General features: G+C 55.0%; 1 protein-coding gene across 1 annotated transcript; it reads right to left on the bottom strand.

Annotated features, from left to right (window-relative positions):
* Positions 1-1,266: 1,266 nt before the first annotated feature.
* DUOX2 (dual oxidase 2) lies at positions 1,267-20,480 on the bottom strand. Its single transcript, XM_040620414.1, is given in 34 exon segments — positions 1,267-2,667; positions 2,976-3,104; positions 3,213-3,368; positions 3,696-3,854; positions 4,077-4,309; positions 5,718-5,871; positions 6,113-6,240; positions 6,495-6,544; positions 7,227-7,326; positions 7,508-7,738; positions 7,869-8,047; positions 8,578-8,661; positions 9,061-9,130; positions 9,668-9,849; positions 11,714-11,807; positions 11,887-12,112; positions 13,106-13,291; positions 13,601-13,803; positions 13,995-14,108; positions 14,330-14,467; positions 14,834-14,952; positions 15,172-15,347; positions 15,946-16,109; positions 16,660-16,762; positions 17,037-17,127; positions 17,566-17,662; positions 17,807-17,867; positions 18,292-18,458; positions 18,589-18,666; positions 18,669-18,789; positions 18,927-19,114; positions 19,700-19,864; positions 20,122-20,211; positions 20,411-20,480. Coding segments are annotated over 34 exon segments (4,629 nt in total). The 3' UTR covers positions 1,267-2,544.
* Positions 20,481-20,580: the final 100 nt, after the last annotated feature.

Genomic DNA, 20,580 nt, shown 5'->3' with positions numbered 1-20,580 from the left:
ATATATGTAAATCAAACCATTAGGCTGTACTCCTTAAACTTATACAGTAATAGAGTGATACGGGTTAATTATTTCTCAATAAATACGGGGGAAAAAAGAGGCAATCATTTAAAAGATGGCTATCTTGAATAAACATGTCGCCAGCCACACAACTAGATAAAGAGCCAGGCTGTGAACCCTCCCACCTCACCACTGGAAGCTCCATTGTTTTAGGAATCTACGTTGAGTTTGTTTGATAACTAACTATTTGAGCTGCTTGTTTTTTCTCTTCCTGTACTTTCAATTCCCACTCTTACGGGGGTTTTTTAATTTTTTTTTAGAGGTGGTGAGGGGCAGAAAGAGAATCTTAAGCAGGCTCCGCACTGGGGCTCAATCTTACAACCCTGAAATCGCGACCTGAGCCAAAATCAGGAGTCGATGCTTAACTGACTGAGCCACCCAGGCACTCCTCTTATGGGTTTTTAAAAAAGATTTTATTTTTAAGTACTCCCCACCCAACACGGGGCTCGAACTCACAACACTGATATTAAGAGTTGCATGCTCCACCCACCAACCCAGCTAGCCAGGCACCCCTCCACTCTTAATGTTTTAAATTCACCAATAAAGAGTGAGCTTGCAAAACTCTAAGCACCCATCCTCTACCCCAATAGAAGCAGAACCCCAGGCCCAAGCTATGACCTCACTGTGTGGCCCCAGGTGTACCATGTGATTTCCTTATAAGTAATAAACCTCATCTCTTTCAAAGTCTCCTGTTGGTTAGTGTTGAGGGCGGGTGTCTTGCAGTCATAAGGAGAACCCCAAGGGCTGGTCCAGCTACAACACTGATTACTGATAGGCTGTGACTGGCACACAACACATCCATTTTCTCATCCGAATAATTTTCTGGGCCAGTGTTGCTGTCCGACTTCCTAATACCCACATAGACATTTTCATACATGTGGAAACAGGCTCAGAAAAGTTAAGGATTTTTTCCTCTTTAGCTACTCAGGGGTAAAGTTGGCACCAGAATCCTGGTTTCGGATCCCACGTTCTTCCATTCTGTCAGAGAGATTCCTTCGTTATAGAGGGTTGGGAACCAAAGGCATTGGCCTGTAGGAAGAGGTTGGTCCCAACCATTGAGGACAGGAGCCTGGGGCAGGCATGTGGAGATGGGCAGAAACTCTCCCTGCCACGGTTTGGCTGGAGAACTCCATGACCCAGCAACTCCATTTCTAGATATATACCCAAGAGGAATGAGTGCATTAGGTCCACCAAAGACAGGTGCGAGAATATTCATTGACGCTTTATTGAGAATTATCAAAAACTGGAAACAATCAAAATGTCCATCAATAGAAGAATGGATAAACGTCTTGGCACATCTCTATAGTGGATGAAAATGAAATATACTACTGATACACACAACGGTATGGATGAATCGCAGAGACATTGCACTGAGTGAAAGAAGCCAGTTTCCAAAGGATACATTCAGTATGACCAAAACTAATCTGGAGTGTCAGAAATCACATCAGGGGTTGCTTCTACTATTTGGGGGAGACTGACTGGAAGGGGTACAAGGAAGTTTCTGGGGTGATGGAAATGTTCTATATCTTGACTTGGGTAGTGTTAACACATGTACAAGATTTGTACACTTGTATGCAAATTTACTTAAATTTATATTAAAAAAACTTAAAGCTCAGCTTTTTAGGAAAGGATTGGTTGCAGAAGGAAAAGGAAGTGTCTTAAAGAGCCAAGTATAGAGGTGACATTCCAGGCTGCCTCCTGTGTGGAGTGACTGACTTTGTCTGAGTTGCCTAGGATTAAGGCATTTCCAAGGACAGGAGATTTTTAGTGGTAGAGTTGGGAGAGTCCTGGGCAAACCAGGACAGCTGGTCACCCCGCTCCTGTGGAGGTAGGGAACTGAGAGGGAGTTTTGAGCGTCTGGCAGACAGTCTGGACTCCCTTGGTCTCAGAGCCCAGGGGCTGCTCCACAAGCTCAGGGAGGGGCCACAAAAAGGTCACAGCAACAGACATTGCTGGTTGACCACAAGAACATCAGGAATAGGGAACCATGTTTGTTCTCTGAGCTCCCTTTAGGAGCAAGAAGGGGTCGGGGGTAGAGCTAGAGGGACAAGGCCCCAGAGACTGAATAGAGGCAGTTTGACTGTCCAGGTTCTAAGCATCATGGCTTCTGAGGCAGGCTCTGAGGCGAGTTTCACTTAGCCCTCTCTTCACATCAGATATCCCCTCCATTATCCCTCAAGTGCCTTGGCCAAGAAAATACCAAAGCAACACATCAATTTTGTGCAAGGAAAACAGAGACATGAGGACCTATTACAAGCAAACACTATTGTATCTCTTCACCTCTACAGATATCACAAGGTGGGGACTGTCCCCACCCTGCTCTTGTTTGCCCTAACCTGCTGTGACTTGAGCTAGAGGGGTCTTCTCTACCTTCTCAGAGCAGAGGGGCTCTTCCAGCTTTCTAGCTGAGGCCTGAGGTGGATTCTGACAGAGAAACCGCTGGCGGGGCTAGTCCACAGAGGGGAAACAGAAACCAGGAAGTTCTCAGAAGTTCTCATAGTGGTGCACAAAGTGGGTCTGGTCCTGCCTGTTGATGAGCTGACAGGCCTTCTCTACGTTCTTGGTCATTCCTGGAGGGCCACAGCTGAACACCCCAATCTTTGGTACCTGCCAAGTGTGTTGAGGGGAATCGTTGCAGAGAGGAGAGGCCTGAAGGCTTAAGAATGCTCACCCCTGGGAAGAAGCTGCTTCTCAAGCCTGCTGGAATGGCCAACGCATCGACCCCCTGCCCTAAGGAGGAGGCTTGAGCTGGCAGCAGCAGGGGGTTGAGTTTGAAGCCTTCCTCCAACAGTTGACCCTATCCTGGGGCTGGCATGGGGTGGCACTCCACTCAGATTACATCTGCAGGGTGCTTGAGGGCAGGATATCCTGGCAGGGGAAGGCCAGGGTCTTAGGACAGGTGGGGTGGGACTGACCTGCGGGTGGACCTCCTGCAGGGACTTGAAGAAGGGCTCAAAGGGGGGGCGGCCAAAGTGGGTGATGGAGCGCAGGCCCGTGAACAGACTCCGGTTCAGCACCTTCTGGAAGTGCCGCTCACAGATGTACTGGGAGAGGGAGTAGAGGAGGAAGGGCACAGCCAAGTAGAGCCAGGGTCAGCTCTTAGTTTAGATGGTGGCCCACCTAGCCACCCAGCCTGGCCAGCCCTGACCTACCAGCATGGTGGTCCTGAGGTCAAACTTCTCAGCCAGCTGGGTGATGTAGATGTGCACGGACACCAGGTCCTGACGGTCATTCTCCTCCACCTCCCGGATGATGTCAGCCAGCCACTCAAACTGCCGCTGGGTTCGCGTCACCCAGATGAAGTAGATCTGGGGACACACGGGGACCTGGCTCAGCTCAAGATTCCTCCACTCCAAATGCCTTCACCTGAGAAGCTGGAAAGCCTCAGACCACCCACAGACACCAAGCCTTAGCAGCCCCACAGGCTTTTAACCAACAGACCCCAGCAGCTGTCCTCCCGGCTATACCTCCTACCCTCCCTCAAATATTGGGCATGTGGACAACTGCGTACAAATGACCCCAGCAGACTCAGTCTACGAGCCGAGGGCTTTTCCTCATATTACTCAGCTGTGACATGGGGACACAATCAGGCAGTCTGTACCCATTCCTTCAAAGAATGGGAGAGAAACACTCACCTTTTTACAGAGCATTTGGCTGCCCAGGGATGACTTGAAGACTAGGTCTTTGAGAATGGAGGCAAAGGGGGTGACCCCAATGCCCCCTCCTACCAGCACTGACACCTCAAACTTATGCCACTCCTGATGGCCCTCTCCAAATGGTCCATCGAGGTACAGCTGCCAACCAAAGGAAGAGAAGAGATGAGCCTGGCCTGGCCTCAGCTGCGAGGATAGAAATGGGGGCGGGGTGGGGCAAAGAAGGGTATGGCAACATCCTAGCCTCTCCTGAGGCACCCAGCCTGGCCTTGCACCGGCTGGAGCTTCTAGTCTCAGGGTGGGGGAGGGTGGGAACCCTTTGCCAATGCCGGAGCCTCAAAAGTGATGCCCAGTGGTGGTCACCTTTGGGTATCTGGCACAGCCGTCGCCCTTTGGAGGTGAGTAGATCTCCCTGAGCCGAGTGGTCCAGGGCCCTGCTGCCCGGATGTACAGGCTAAGCGTGTCCTCGTGGGGTGCAGAAGTCAGTGTGAAGGGGTGGTACTCGTTGGTCCCCAGATCCAAGCAGGCGATCCGCACCCACTGTCCCGACTTGTACTCAAAGCCTTGGGGCCGTTGGAACTGCAGGTGGGTCACTCCTGGGGGTCATAGGCAGGCAAGGCAGGGATCAGAAGGGTTGCTCTTAGTACCCGAAGACTGGCAGATACCCTATCTTTTCTACACGCCTGAGGCACAGGGAGTGGGCATATGGTCTGAACAAGTGGGGTTCCTGGGGGTGGGAGTTGGAGGGTCCCCTTCTCTCTTTCCTGGGTAGCCCAAGAGCTGGGTTTCTCTGCTTCTGGTTCCAGCTCTCTCCTCCTCTCCTCTCCTTATTCCCACAAAAGGTCCAGGCCCTATACCTCTGTCTTGTCAGCCTACAGGGCAGGGGACCTCGGGTTCCCCAAGGACCATCTCAGTGTTTACCAAACCTCCACCATTTGAGAATTACCTTTGTGATGGGCCATTTCTGCACACCTCTGCACTATTGTTTACTTAATGTTTTTCTTTTTTTTTTTTAAGATTTTATTTATTTATTTGACAGAGAGAGACAGCCAGAGAGAGAGGGAACACAGGCAGGGGGAGTGGGAGAAGAAGAAGCAGGCTCCCAGCAGAGGAGCCTGATGTGGGGCTCGATCCCAGAACGCCGGGATTGCGCCCTGAGCCGAAGGCAGACGCTTAACGACTGTGCCCCCCAGGTTCCCCCTACTTAATGTTTTTCTTTAAATCAACTTACTTTCTCAATTTGATTTACCTTGACAAACTTCAGAAAACTAAGATGGGTGCAAAACCAGTATCATGTGTTCTAAATAGAAGGAACCACATTTTATCAGATTTTTAGCTGGCTACTGTTTGGTACCTGACCATAGCTGAGCTTCAGGCCTGTTCTCTCTTTGTTAAAAAAAATTGATTTAAAAAAAAAAAAAAGTCGATTTGCAAGTACTGGAGAGTGCAAAGGGTGTTCTAACACCATGCTGAGGCTTTGTCCTTGAGTAATATTAATTGACATAAAGTTGAAATGAGGTTAATTTTCTTACTTAGTCCTGAAGATTAAATGGTGACACAACTAAAATCATCGGCCAGCCTCTACAGTGATGTGAATCTCCCCTTTGGCCAACACAGACTCTCAAAAACAGACTCTCGAAATGTGGGCCAATTGCCCATCTCTGAAGGGGGGTTATTCTAGGAGAAGGGAGGGGTGTATATGGTTCCCCAACCTGCACCCAGGCCACACACTGGGGGGGGGGGGGGGAGTCTGTGTTGTCCGTAAACCTCTCTGTATGCACTTCCAGCTGTTTCTTCTCATGGTCACTTCTCATTGTTTGCAAGTCCTCCTGGGGGCAAGCATAGCCCTTTCTGGGGCTCCATTTGCATCAGGAGAGCTACATGGGTTCCCCAAGGGGCTATCAGAAGCCTCAGTGGTGGCCTGGAGGCCTGGGGAGCTGTCTCCACACATCCCATGAGTTGACTTCCAACACTCCCCGCCTGGGGTCAGGCTGGGCCTGGTACCTGAAGGCAGCAGCTCGGCCTTCACCACGCTGATCTCCACCTTCTTCCGGCTCAGGCTCACCAGCTTGTCTCCCCCATAGATTAGTGCCGGGACCAGGAAGTAGATGTGGAAACGGGGCAGCTGGATCAGGCCGAAGCTGCCGTGGATGATGAGCTGGAGACACAGCCAGTTAGTACAGCTCAGGCCCAGCCAGGTCCCCCTCCTGCGCTCCCCTTGTCCAGACACCCTGCCTGGGCCTGCGGGCTGGGCTGGGTAGATGAAGCCGGTATAGACTTCAGAGGCTGGGGTCTCCGACCTCTGAGATCTTAGGTCCTATTCGTCCTGCTCCCCCCCCCCGCCCCGCGAGTCCTCATCCCTGCCCCGTGGCCTGGCCCTACCCAGAAGAAGCCCTCACCAGCACGTAGAGCAGGATGTACAGGTGGTGGGTCAGCCAGAAGCCCCGGAAGCTGCGGCGCCGGAAGTGGTGGGAGGCGAAGACATACATGATGGCCAGGACCACGAGCAGCAGCACCCCCGTCATACCTGGGAGCAGGGGGCAGGGTCAGAGGATACTCTCAGGACCTCAGTGTGGGCTGAGAATACAACAGAGCGTTCCCCCATTCTGACCTCCCTGGGCCCCAGAGCAGCTTGTCTGCAGGGGCTGCAGCTGGGGCTTGTCCTGGTGACTAGAAAGAAACCAGGGTCGCTACAAACAAGGATGTGTTCGTGGGAAGATGAAGACAAACAGGGAGCCGCAGATAGATCCCCCAGATCCCACATACAGCCCCACTCCCTACCTGGGACCGTCTGGAAGAACCACCAGTAGAACTTGTGGGGAAGCTGGGACCTGTAGGGCAAAGGGATATGGAGCTTCTGGCTGGGGAAGGATTGGCTCCCCCACTGTCGCAATGTGGTGCTGCTCCTGCCGGCCCTGACTGCTGAGGTTACTGGGCTCCACTCGAGAGGCCAGGGGTCCATCCAAGGAACATGTCACCCAGCCTCCCCAGGTCTACGCTCCGCTCTCTCTGCCGTTCTTCCTCCTGTGTTATCTTGAACTCTCCTACTGCAGCTGACAATTGCTTCCTTGAGTGCGTGCTTCATGTTCTGTAAGCTCCGTGGGGGCAAGGGTGTGGCTCTGCTCGTTGCTCTAATCCCTATGCTCAAACAATGCCAGGCACGTAGTAAACACTCAGTAAGTATTTGCTGAATGACTGCGTGGATTTGGCCTCCCTGTTCTCCGGCACCTGGATGATCCCATAAGATGTGCTCCATAAATGTTTGCCCAGTCACTGTCACGCTCTATGCCGGGCACACATGGGAAAGGGTCTCCAATTCCTCTCCCAAGTATCTTTCCTGGCTAATCACGGCCAGCTTCCTTCCAGGGCAAGGAAGTCACCTGCAGCTTCCCCAGCAGGCTTCTCACTCTCATTCAAAGAGAGAGTGGAGTGTCTAGTGCCATCTATTTCTTTTCCATTATGACCTTCGGCCTGCCACAAGCATCCCAAGGGGGAGCCCTCCCCAGAACTGACCCATCATTCACAAAGACGTTGGGGAAGATGCAGGCCAGCAGGCTGAGGGGACTGACTGAGAAGATGAAGACATTGACCGCGTGGCCAGCACTGTGCAAAACTGAGAGAGACCCTGTTAGAGATGCCATCCAGGACCGACTCTTCCTCCCACCCCAAGGGACAGAGGAAGCCCAGGGAGGAGGGATGGGAGTATAAGTAGCTCCAATCCCCTCACTGTTTCCCCCACAGCTAGACCCATGGCGTTGCAACAGTGGGGGGGAGGATGCCCAGGAGCCACGGACTGGCCAAGACAACAGCAGCCATGGCGATCCAGCGATGGAAGTCCACGGCGGCGTCGAAGGGCACGTAGTGGTTGAGGAAGGTCTCTCGCAGGAAGGTGATGAGGTTGCGGCACATGGTGAGCAGGATGTAGGAGAACATGAAGGAGATGCTGGCGGCCGTGCCCCGGGACAGGATGATGCCCACACGGGTGGTCTCTGCGATGCCCGAGGGTGGTGAGGCAAAGGCATAATCTGGGGAGGGGGCGAGGCGTGGGTCAGCATGGCACAGAGGCTGGGGGCCCGGGGCCTGGGGCTCCGGTGGGAAGAGCCACCAGAAGGCTCTCCACATCCCCCTGCCACTGCCCGCCACCCAAGCTCTTACAGTAGGCGCGCTCTGCAAACAGGCCAGCACAGATGGCCGAGAAGACCGCGGCACACACGATGTGCCGCCGGTAGTTCTCCACGAACCGCTTGTACTGCCGAAACTTCTGGGCCAGGAGGCCACGCTGCATCTTCTCCTTCAGCGCCTCCGTGTACAGCCGGGGAGTGGGCCCCACCGCCCTGCAGCCGTGGGAGGCACTGGCCATGAGACCAGGGCGCCCGGCCTCCCCTGAATGCCACCCCATGAAGGAGACCTGGCGACCCGGCAGGGTCAGAAGGGGCCAGAACAGAACGAAGGAAACAGCATCTGGGGAGCAGACTCCTCTCCCCACCCCAGCTTGTACTTCTCATCTTTATTTGCTCCATCTACCCCCACTCTTCTGCCTGCACACTACTCCACCTCATCTTCCTCCTGTCCGTCTGTCCTTCCCTCTTGCTACTCCCTGCACAGGTCTTGTTGCTGTGGCCAAAGCAGGCAGGAGCCAGGAGACCCCCTACTGCCACCTCGGTATTGCATCTGAGTGCCAGGCCCCTTGCCTGAAGATTAGGGTGCAGACGTTGGAAGATGTTGAAGAATCATTTGACTCTGTGGCCCACCAGTCAGGGAATGAAACACATAACCTTGTGTGTCCAGGAGGGGTGGGCAGGGCCCAGAGACTCTGAGACTTCTCCCCGTGTTCCCTTGGGCTGGGGTTCTGGAAAATACTCACTTTTTGCCAAACCTCTTCTTCAGCCCAGGGCCCCCTAGCTCTGGGGCTTCTGAGGCAGAGAACTCCAGTTTCTGGGAGCAGGAGCTGATAAATGGAAAATGGGGTTTGTTCTCCCCTTTCTTTGCAGCCGGGAGAAGAACCACCAGATCAGAACTTCAGAAGATGGGGAAGGATCCTGGGACCCATCCTTGCCCACAGAACCTGCCCATAAAACTGGTCAGGGAGAAGCCAGGCAGGAAACCCAGGGCAGAATAAATGACTACGATCCGGCCATCTGTTTTAGAGAAGGATTCTGTTCTGCAGGGAGAGAGCCAGGCTCCTGAGCCACGTGGGGTGTGGGAAGCCCTGGAATTTGGGCCAGGATCAATCACAGGCTAAGAGCTACTTTCAGGGGGCAAATATGTGGTCCCATGGACTGACTCAGCCAGCTCTACTTCCTTCATTTCTCTCCAGGGGACCTGCCGATACCCCATTCCTGCTCACCGTTCCCCAGGAGTCCGAGTGATGAATGAGACGCGACAGCTGATGTTTGGTTTAAAGATGTCTCCAGCACCTGAAGAAAGAACGAGAGTGTGGACAGGCTTCCCCACCAGGGTGGAAGCGTGGGAGACTGCCCCCATACGCTTCTCTAGGAAGGCTGCCACAGCACTTGTCAGTGCCTTTGTCACGTTCTCATCTCTTGTTCCAGCCTTGTTCCCCTCACTGCCCACACTGAGCAGCTGCTGTACACAAGGCAGCCTGTTTTTGTGCTGCTAGACAAGGTGGTGACTCGGTACAATTAGAAAAGGGGACCACTGCATCCTTCGCATAAAGAAAATAATGCCTCTTCCTCAGACAAGATACACCGCAGGCCAATGTGCTCGAGCTTAGTGAGTGGCATGTAGGCTGGATTTCAGGCCACGCCCTGACCTCTCAGTAGGCATCTTTGTGCAGTGCACAACCTGCACAGCTATATGTGACACCCTTGATGACAAGTGCCTGGCTCTGTACTAGGCACAAAAGACTTGAGGAGAAATAAAACCTGGGTCCTACCCTCATTTTGGAGGAACACCCCTCCCTGAGTCCTACCACTTCTCACATACTCACACACCTCCTCCTCTGACGCAGAGCTGTGTGCGGCGGAGCTCGCTGTCATGGTCCCGCAGCATGAAGTGGAAGTCCTCCCACGTCAGCTCCTCCTTATCCTGGAAGCCGGACTCCCGGAACATGGACTCCACCACCTCCGTCAGCTGGGCCTTGGACAGGCAGTTGTTGGAGATCTCGATGAAGGACCTGGGGGAGGAGGAGAGACAGAGCAGCCTGTCATCTGGCAAGGTCAGGTTCAGGCAGGCGCAGGGTGGAGCGGGCCCCAGATTATCTAATGTGGTTACCAGTGACCCGGGAAATGGCACTGAGAAGGTGTTCATCCAGCCTGTAGCTGACGTGAAGCTGGGTGGGGTGGCCAAGGGTTTGAAATTGAAAGTGACCTTGACCAATTAGAGATAGCAGCCCTCAAACAAGGGGGCATTGAGAGGTGGGATGAAAGTCCATTTAGTGTTCGGACATGTCCAGATGGGCCATGGGCTTCTCGTGGGGCAGGCCCTCTGCCCACCTTCTTGTGGAAGTGCATCCCACACCACCGCTGGCCTCCCCCTTTCACAGTCCATTGGGGGCACAGAGAGCCCGGGTGTGGGGGAAGGAGATGTAGCTACAATGGCAGCTGCTTCCTTGTGCCAACACCCCAGGGCACACACAGGAGTGTCTCCACACCCGGTCTGATAGCACCCAGAGTGGCAGATGCAGTGGCCATACTCTTTTCTTAGGCTGTGCTTTGGGACAAAAACAAACACACCATGCACGTTTGTGTGAGTCCAGCAGAAAAAGACCTTTGTGTGCATGGCACAGCAAACACATTAAAAAAACGCATCACCCAAGTGAGACTGAGCAAGATTCACAACTGGGTGCTGGAGGAGATGGTGGTTGCTCAGCCCTGGGGGACAGGAACCCTCTCCTAGATTCCCTAGAGCCTCACCCAGGCCTGGGACTGCAATGGCACATGCAGTGAGGGATGGACTGCAATCGGCCTCACCCTAGCCTTTTAAAGATTTATTGATTTATTGATTTATTTATTAGAGAGAAAGCATGTGGGGGGGGAGGGGCAGAAGGAGGGGGAGGGAGAGAATCTCAAGCAGGCTCCACGCTGAGCATGGACCCAATGCAGGGCTTGATCCCACAACCCTGAGATCATGACCCGAGCTGAAATCAAGAGTCGGGCGCTTAACCAACTGAGCCACCCAGGTACCCTAGCCTTTCAGAAGCCCATGCCCAGTTGTGGGATCTGGGCTGTAAGAGGGACTGGGCAGTTAGGGGGCATGCTGAAAGCAATGGAAAGCCTTGAGGTAGAAAAGGTAAAAGACTCTGCACCACTTTATGCCTTCTATTTATTCATTTGCTCATTTATTCCATCCGATTCAGGTAAGTTTGTATTGAATACCTGCTGTGTGCCAATCACAGTGCAAAAGAGGTGGATTCAGTCAGAAACAAAAGAGAAATAAGACCCCTGGCCTTACGGAGCTGAAGGGGACAGTGTTACTGGAACGGTGTCTTCAGGAATAAGAAGTCTATGCACTCAAAACTGGTCTTCACCAGCACACCACAACGAGAAATAGCTTATGCAGCAGGAAGAAAGACGGGTTGGAATATAGAAGAACTTTCCATGTTTCTCTTCCCGCATGTCATGGTGATTAATACTGGAAAAGTGACCAAGGACATCCGTCCTCCATCCATTGTTTCACAGTGCTAAGCACGGCGTTACGTATAGTGTACAAGAGTTTACAAAGGTCCAAAGGCATCCAAAAGGGGCTAGTAGACTTCTGTTATTGTTCCTATTGGTTTGGTTGTTGTTGTCATTGGTCGGTTTGTTTTTAACTAGGGAGGGAGAATTTTCTGGCTGGTACAGACAGTGCAGATCACAGACCCTCCTGGAGGCGGGGGCCTGGCCAGATAAACTTATGAAGCTGGATGTTCTAAGAGTCTAAGATGTAGCAGCTAAGCCACCTTTTGATACAGATGGTCACACCTCACCCACCCTCCGATTGACTCGTTTCCCTGTTTCAAACAGCAGAGAGTCTCAGAACTGGAAGGGCCCACACCATACCGCATCATGGTGAAGAACTCATCCTTGGAGAGGAAGCCATTTGCATCAAGGTCATACATGGTGAACATCAGGCGGGACTTGTCCTCTGGGGAGCCTGGGAAGAGAAAGAGGGATGCAGGTCACCTTTGTGCTGAAAGATTGCTGGTTCCTGGAATAGCCCACCCTCCTCCTACCTTTCATGAAGACCACCAGGATGTCCAGAAACTCCCGGAACGACAGGTAGCCATTGCCATCTTTGTCCGCCAGGGAGAACATGGACTCCACAAACATGTCCTGGGGCTTGAGGCCCAGGGACTCGGCAAACTCAGCTCTGCTCAGCTCGCAAGTGAGGGCCTCCCGTACCTTCTGTGATGAGTCCAGGGGCAGGGTCCCTGCGTCCGCCTGGTCGATGTCCAGCACCTGCACCCGGGCAGCAACAGAGGGAGGGAGAGAGAAGGAGGTGAGGCCTGGGCTGGATGCAGTTCAGTGACCCTTCCCATCTCTCCAAAGTCCAAATCAGAAAGGGCGAGTCCCAGTGGCCACTCCAGGTCCTCAGCTATACTTCTGACTTGGGCCTCTGCTCTCCTGTTGAGAGGGTGACTCAAATCTCTAGCAGCTAGTCCGTTTTCTCCCTGGGCCCAAGATCCAAGAGCTTTATACAGTAGGAATGGTGCGAGGTCTCTAGGGGAGAGGGTGGAAACGAGAAGGGGCAAAGATGGAGGTGCAAAATGCAAAACGAAACAGCCTCTACCGGGGACAGAAGATGAAGTAGACAGGGGTGGACAGGCAGGGAGAGGCTAGGGATATGTTATGTTCTCTGCTCAATTTAGACAAGGCTGCCATGTGCCTGATTTGGTCTCTGCCCATTGTGCAAAGGTTTTAAAAGTCATATACATGTAACTACCATTTGTTAAATGCCCAAAATGTACCAAGCACTTGGGCTAAACACTATACATAGAACAGGGGTTTTCATACTTGAAAGTATATCAGAATTCCCTGGAGGGCTTGGGGGCCCCCAACCACAGAGTTTCTGATTTACTAGGTTTGGTGGGGAGTGCTAAGGTTTTACATTTCTAACAAATTCCCAGGTGCGGTGGCTGCTACTGGTCCAGGGGCGACACTTCGAGAATCACTGATGTGGACTCTCTCAGTGAATTGTCACAACAACTCAAGGTGATGGATTCTATTTTAATCACTGTTCTATAGATGAGGAAATGGAGATACAGAGCAGAGATGATGTGACTTGCCCAAGGTCAGGGAAGGAGTGAGTGGCAAAGCTACGATTCAATTGAGGCTGTGTGTCTCCAGCCCACAGACCAGAAGCTTAGTTCACCCTGTGTAGGAGCCTGTCCAGCCCAGGTTCTCTCCAACCCCTGGGCCACGTCCTGTCTCCAAAAGACACAGCCATGGCACCTGGGCAAACAGGTGTCTGAAGAAGATCTCCAGGATGCGGCCCCGCTGCTGCTTGGTCACAGCCCTCCTGAACAGCTCATTCTCTCTCATCTCAGTCACGTCAAGGCCCAGAGCCCATTGCACACAGAAGTCCCGCAGATGCTGCACGAAGGTGTCCCGCTCCTCCTCGGAGTTAAACAGCAACACCTGGGGGGAGGAAACCCATGCCAGTGCTCGGAGCTCCAGCTCTGGCTCAGCCTCCCCTCAGAAGGAACTTAAGTTTAAGGAAGATGGGAAAAGCTGCCCCCCCCAGTCCATCAGGCTGGAACCAGGTGAGTGGCCCAAGAGGGTCCGAGGGACGGTCACGTGGAGTGTGGGGTCTGCTGAAAGGGTGCCTCTCCCCAGCATTGCCTTCCCAGGGGAGCTCTGTAGCTGAGGAGAGGGAGGGCTGACAGGACTTGCTCTGAGAGGGGAGATATAGGAGCATTCCAGGTAGGGGAGGCAGGATGGCCATACCAGGTCATACTCCTTGGGGATCTTGAGCAGCAGGGTACGGCGTCCACGGTTGCCAGACAGGATGAGGTTGACCTGCTGCGGGGGCTGCAGCTGGACCGTGCGAAGCACAGACAGCCGCCTGTCCAGGACCTGCAGACGCCTGTCTGGGAGCAGCTGAATGGTGATGGGATAGCTCTTCTCCCTGGAGCCCGGCCACTCCATCGCTGAAGAAGGGAGAATTGGGCAGAGAGGTTCAGCAGAGGCAGCCAGGCCCCTGACCTCAAGCCAGTTCCACTCTACCAGTCTGCGCAGGCACCCCAAAGCCTGGCTTTCTCCCCATATCTATAACCTGGTTTTTCTCCCAGGGCTCCCTATCTGGCCCCCAGCTCCCTCCCTCCCCTCAGCCCCATCTCACCTGGCACACCATCTTTGGCTGCTTCTTTCTTCACACTCTCTTTGCCTTTCTTCTGTAGTTTCTTGCGCTCTCGGCCCCGGAAATGGGCCACCACCCCAGAGATAAGCAGACTCACTAAAAAGGATCAGAAGGAGCCAGTGGGGAGGGGAGCCCCTCGCCTGCAGCTTTGCTGAGGGCTCTGCTGTTGCCCCTCTCTTCGCAAGGGCCCCTGAGCCTGGCTTTGATGGTAGCAAGGAGCTAGTCCCACAGACCAGCAGGTTATGAGGGGCAGGGATAGTCAGCGGGCAGGGGGACAGTTAGGAGAAAAGAGGTGAATGAGGGTGTGAAGAGCTCACCTAGCGGAAGACAGCAGAGAGCCACAATGGTGATGCCAAAACCAGGACCACTGCCCTCGAAGTAGTCCATCACGGTCAGGGGCACACAGCGGGGCAAGCCTTGGGTTGTGAGCTGCCGAGGCTGAGGGCAGGGGGCACCTGAGGGAAAGGACACAGAAGACTTCAAAATCTGAGCATCTCACTCATTGGCTAGGCACTCCTCCTCTCTCTCCTGTGCAGGACTAGGTACCCTTCTCCTTCCAGGCCCACCTCTCTGGAGCTTGTTCTCCTCAAAAAGTTCCCTTCCATATCCTGTTCTCAGCACCCACCCCAGCCTGACCACAGAGTGCAGCCTGCAAATCAGTTCAGTCCCTACTAGGGGAGGCAGCCTAATGCAGGCTTCCCAGCACCACACAGAAGGGGCTACCTGGCACCTGCTTCCCTGGACAGGACCAAGCGATCCATCCCCCCCATCCTTGGTCCTTTCTCTGGCTGCCATTCACTATGGTCTCCCAGGCCACCCACCTTCATGCCAGATAAAGACATTGGGCTGCAGGGCACTGGGATCCACATTGGTAACAGCCACCAGCACATCCCGAAGAGTGGTGTTTCTGATTTCTGCGATTTCCTCTTTGGAGAACAGCCTAAGTTGGAAAAAGCCAGGAGTTGTTGGGATGGGAAGGGGCTGCCAGCCTCAGCAATCTCAGACCCAGCGACCCAGATGATGAAAGAGACCCAGAGGGGCTGAGGAGGTGGCAAGGCCATCTGGGAATCAAGGGCCCATGGGGCTGCTGACATTACACGCAAAGGGCCTGGGGCCCAGGTCAAGGTGGAATCTAGATGAGGACCCAGGCCGGCCTTACCCATTCCTGGTGTTCTCAAACCAGTAGCGGTCGCCGTCCCGCAGCCTTACAAACTGGTTGAGGACGATAGTGCTAAAGAGGGGCCCAGGGTCTCCATGGCTCTCCAGGAGCCCCCCAGGGAGCAGCTCCAGCCGGGACAGGTCCTGGTTGTACAGGGCAGCTGTGGCCTCCAGCACCTGGGGTACCACGGGAAGTGAGGAGTATGTGTGTGCACGTGTGTGTGCGCGTGCATGTGCGCGTGAGGGTGGGCAGCCACTGTTGCTCCATCCTTCAAACGCAGGACTCCGTCAGCTGCCTGGCTTGCTGCTCAGGACTAAGAGAGTCTCCTCTTCCTAGGCAGTCCCCCTCAGGAGTGGCAAGTCTGATGGGAGGACCAGTGTGTGACCCATGTGTCTGGCCCATGGTGAGACCCTTGTGAGGTGCCTGCGGACCACATCCTGTGACCACCACTACCCAGACTATCTGGCCCCAACGATTAGCCACTTCAAGGTCACCCAATTCATGAGCAGGGAGCCTGCAGAAATAGGACAATGGCACCCAACACAGGCCACCCTGCAGGAATGGTGCAATGCAGTGGTGAGGAACATACTCTGGAGCCGCTTGGCTGAATTTAAATCCTGTCTCTCTGACTGACTTACCAACTATGTCATTGGTAAAATAAGGATGACGAGAGTATCTACCCTATAACATTCTTGATGTAAGTTAAATGAGGTATGTGTACACAGGTCTTAAAACAAAGTTTTAGCTCCTATTGCCATCATTACTATTTCTCACCTGGGGGTCCACAGTGGGGTTGATGTGACTCCAGTTCCTTGGGGTGTCCAACCCCAAAGCCATCAGGGCTTGGGTATAGCTGGGCAGCCCCATATCTCGGCCACGTTGGATACTGCTGGCCACGTAGTCTGTGCGGGAGAACTTGCTAGGGCCAGGCCAGTAGTCTGAGAAGGAGAGAGGACCAGGATATAGGCTGAATACTCCTGACCCTTCTTTGCCCAGCAGCCTTACGTTAGGCTGTTGGCACTACCCGTCCCCAGCACTCCCAACATGTGGCCTGTACCCATATCAACCTCGCCTCCAGGTGGGGGCAATGCTACCATGTGTAATCAGGGGCAATTTTTCTGGCAAGAATCTTCCCCTAGGACTCAAGACTATTCTAGTCACCAAGTAGTGTATTCCCTCTTCTCGACCTCCTTAACCTCAAGGCAGAACTGGATGAAAACCTTTAGAGACCTAAACACCAAGGAGATCATGCTGTGGCCCCTCCCCCCACATACTCAGACACAGGTAATTTAGAATAAAAACCACACTAAATTCAAATTAAGCAAAAAAAAAAGTTAAAAAGCGTTTTTCTTCTAATGGCGGTTTGCAGCGTGTGTATCTGTGTCTCTGCGTTGTAGGTACCCTAGGGGTCTGCCTGTTGATTCACCCAGAAGGGTCCCCAGGCTCCCGGGCGTCTGGGCCCTTATCCCCTCTGGCTCCCGAGCTCACCCCTCAGATCTTCGACCACTATCCTGTCCTCCAGCTCTGAAATCTGGGAGGCCATTCCCAGCAGCAGCTGATCCACTGCCTGGGCACTGTTCAGGTTGGCATTCTGGAAATAAACAACACATTCAGGGTAGGCTCTTGGGCCTCTTCCCAAAGCCTGGTCCCTCTCACCCTGAGCCACTGCAGTACCTCAGGACAAAGGGCCCTTGGCCCATCCTAGACTCTTTTAAGCTGTCTCCAGATAATTTTCTGATCATTCTCTCCTTCATCTTCTACTACTTGGAGCAGCAACACCCAAGGACTGGAATGGTTGCTTTTCCCAGCCTGTGCATCAAGACTAGCATTGACCCACCTTCCCCTGACCCGGACCCCAGGCTGACCTCCCGACGCCAGTAGCTGTTGCAGACCCTGAGAGCTGGGGAGTTGCCAAAACCCTCGTTCAGGACCATCTGGAAATGACAGCTGGCATTTCTGAAATGGGGAATCAAGGATGGGATGAGAACTCAGGGAAAAAGCTGAGATGAGGTTAAGTGGGGTGAGGGACTCAGAGGGGTTTGGCCAGGACTGAGGACTGAACTTCTTTGAACACAGCAGGGATGTGGCAGTATGTGTGGACTGAAGGTATGGGTTGCTCTTTGTCCACGGAGAGTGGGAAGGGAAGGAGGGACAAGAGTAACCAGCTGCTGGACAAATCCTGTTCTCAGCAACTAAAGTTCAGCAATTAGGAGGGGTTGCTAATGTTGAAACTCCTACCACAGGGTCCTATTTAGGGTTCCAAATCTACTTCTCTTCCCGCATCAAGCTGTGGAGGTGTATAAAAGGCTCCATGCCCCCAAGGCTCCATGCCCCCAAGGCCCTTGACCCTTCACCTGTGTGCTATGCCTCCCCCACTGCCAACCCCTCCCTCACCTCATGTAGACCCCAGGAGGTACCATGGTGGAGAAGAATTGCTCAGAGGCCGCCAGGAACTCTGGGGAGATGCTGGGGTCCAAGAAAGAATGATACCCTGCCCCATAGGGGTAATAAGAGAAATAGACTCCTTATCACATCCTGCCATCACATGCACTCACCTCTCTTCTTTCCCCTATGGATCCTGACCATCCCTCCACCCCCACCCCCCCGCAGTCCAGGTGTTCCCCCACTTCTTTACCGGTATATCCTGGGGGTGTTTTCTGCAGGAAGCTGGGCAGCCACTCATACAGAACGATGTTCTGAGGGTCAAGAGAGGGCAAAAGGGAGGCAAGTGCTGGAGCAGCCACGCTGGGAGGGGTCTGAGCCCAAGAAAGGCTTAGGTGGGAGATAAGGGCCAGGCAGGGGCAGTCACGAGGGGGGCAACTGCAACAGGACAGGTGCGGAGGCCTGTGCCCCACTAGGAACATGGGATGGGAGTGGGCTAATAACTAATAACCACAGCCCAGTCTCGTGTATAATAGCCCTTCGCCTGCTCCTCATCTTCGGGGTCCATTCCTAGACGCTAGTTCCAGTTCTGGGGAGCAGTGTCCTCCTGGAAAAGGGCGTTTCTGGGGGCTGCTTGTGCGAGGATGGAGGGCTCTGCGGGGCAGCGGAGTCTCCCGCGCAGCAGCCTGGGGGGGCGGAAGGAGGAAAGGGAGGACGGAGAGAGGCCGAGTGACTGACCTGGTAAGTGGCGATGACCCTCTTGCGCGCGTGCTGGAACAGCTCCTCGTCCCCCCATTGCGGGTGCTCGCGGGCCAGCCGCTGCGCGCACAGGTTGTGGTAGCGGAACCACAGCAGGCCCAGCGCCTGCAGGAAGGGGTCGCGGTTCCCTCGCTCTGCCCCGAAGGCTACACGCGACGGGGGGCCGCAGGGGAGGAGATGAGCGGCGGCGTGACCACGGGCAGCGCAACTTTGCCTCCCGCAGCCCGCCCCGCGCCGCCCCGCGCAGCCGCAGCCCGCCCCGCCCCGCCGCCTCACCGTACAGCCCCCCGGGCCCGCGCTGTCCGGTGGCGGGGTCGGCCGCCGTCCCCATGAGCGGGGGGCTTTGTGCGTCGCGGGGAAGGCGGGGTCGGGCCCCGACGCCAGCTGCCCGCGGGAGAAGCTCCGCAGCGCGTCGCTCCACGAGGGCGAGGAGCCATAGATGGCGCTGCCGTCCAGCCGGCCCGTCACCTCGTTGGTCTGCGGGGGCACCAGGAGGGTGAGCCGGGGTGAGCCCGGGGTCGGGTAGCGGAGGCGGGTGTCGGTGGGCGAGGGGGTGGGAGTCTCTCCCCGCCCGGCCCGGCCCAGAACCCGGGACCCTGCCCGTCTGGTCTCACCAGGTCCCGGGGATTGCTGGGGCTCTGTCCGGTCTCCGGGTCCCAGCGGCTCCTCTGGAAGGGGAGGACCACGTCCCCGCGCCAGTCGGGGTCGAACACCGGGTCCCCGGGCGGGATGTGGATGTTGAGAAACTCGGCTGGGCAGCCCGGGGTCTCCACGCTCACCAGGTCGGAGAGCACGTGATAGCCTGCAGCCAAGGGGGCCAAACTTGTAAGAATAACCACTCCCGGTGGGCAGGGAGTTTCTCTAGGTTTCTCAAGAGGCAAAAGACATGTTGGAGTGCGAGCTCTGCCACCAGCTCTGGGTCTTTTTTCTAATTTTCAAAGTGGGGATATAGTATTCTCTCCACCCACCTCATAACGTTGTTGTAAAAATCAAAATAATATAGTTAATGTAAGGGCTCCCCCAAACCAATTTCCATCTTCCAACAGATCTTGCCTCCCCCTTTCTCTTCGGAGGAAAGAGGATATAACCATACGGGTAGAAGAGCCGTGGCAGGGGACTCAGCTCCTAGAGCTACAACGGAGGTCCAATGACACTCCTAGGTTTGGAGTAAGGGGTAAGCGAAAGATTAGAGAAGCAAATATCCCTGACTGGACACTCCCAAATCCCTCGAGATAAAGAAGAGCTGGAAATGTTGCTTAGTGCGGAGGAGAAGGCGCCTGGGAGTCTTGGGTCCCTCTCCTGTGCTTTTGCAGACGGGCCGCAGGGCCCCTCTCCCCAGGCGCCGAGCTAAGTGCTCACCCCCGGTGTCCTCCCACTTTGCTCTCACCAAAGAAGACCCCCAGCACGGTGCGGTTGCGGAGGGATGGCTGCCCGGCGGTGCCCCGCATGGCGGCGTCGCTGAGTAGGCGCGGGTTGGGCAGCAGCGGCTCCGCCAGAGCCTGGTAAACGCCATCCGCGTAATTGGCTGGCACGAGGCGCTGCAGTCGGAAGCCTGTGGGAAGCAGGGAGCTGGGCTCTGTCAGAGCACCTGGTCCGCAACAAGCCCACAAACCTCTCCCTCAAATCCCCATCCTCACTGGCGAGACCCTCTTCGCTAGGGTCTCCCGGGCTCAGGTGTGCGTAGGAGTTCGCTGCGCAGACAACCGGGCGGCTGGCGGCGCGCTCTCTCCGCTTCTCCGCTCCGGGTCTCCCGCCGCGCGGCCCTCCTCCAGGCGCCCCCCTAACCCCCACCCGGACCACTGGACGCACCGGCTGCGCCACGCTCGTGATGCCTCAGGTTGTTGAACCAGCCGTCATAGCGCTGCACTTCCCAGGACAGTGGGAGTGAGTCCCGGCCGCCTGCGGGTCAGAGAGCGGTCCGCTCAGCGCTAGCCTCCCTGCGACCGCTCCGGGACACGACGGCCTCCGCCCAAGCTTCTCCCGCTCACTGAGCGGCGCTGCGTTGTGACCGATCCTGTAGCTTGCCTACATCTGTTTCTTCCCCCACCCTCAGGAGGTATAGAGTGGCATCCCGAAGCTAGGGGCACCGGATACTCACCCGCTGGATCCAGAGATGCAGTCAGCAGAGCTCCCAGGAGCACCACTGCCTCTGGCCTTGCGCAGAGCATGCTGACCCTGCCGCCGGGAGGGTGGGAGGTAAAAAATGAGGGACAAGGAGCTGGTGTCCCCCATGCTTACAGCCCTCACCGGGGAGGAGGTGCCTGCTGT

Source organism: Ursus maritimus, unplaced genomic scaffold (assembly GCF_017311325.1).
Source record: "Ursus maritimus isolate PB19 unplaced genomic scaffold, ASM1731132v1 scaffold_35, whole genome shotgun sequence".
In the NCBI taxonomy this organism is placed as follows: domain Eukaryota; kingdom Metazoa; phylum Chordata; class Mammalia; order Carnivora; family Ursidae; genus Ursus; species Ursus maritimus.
The sequence above is the reverse complement of the archived record's forward strand: the minus strand, read 5'-3'. Positions and strand labels throughout refer to the sequence as shown.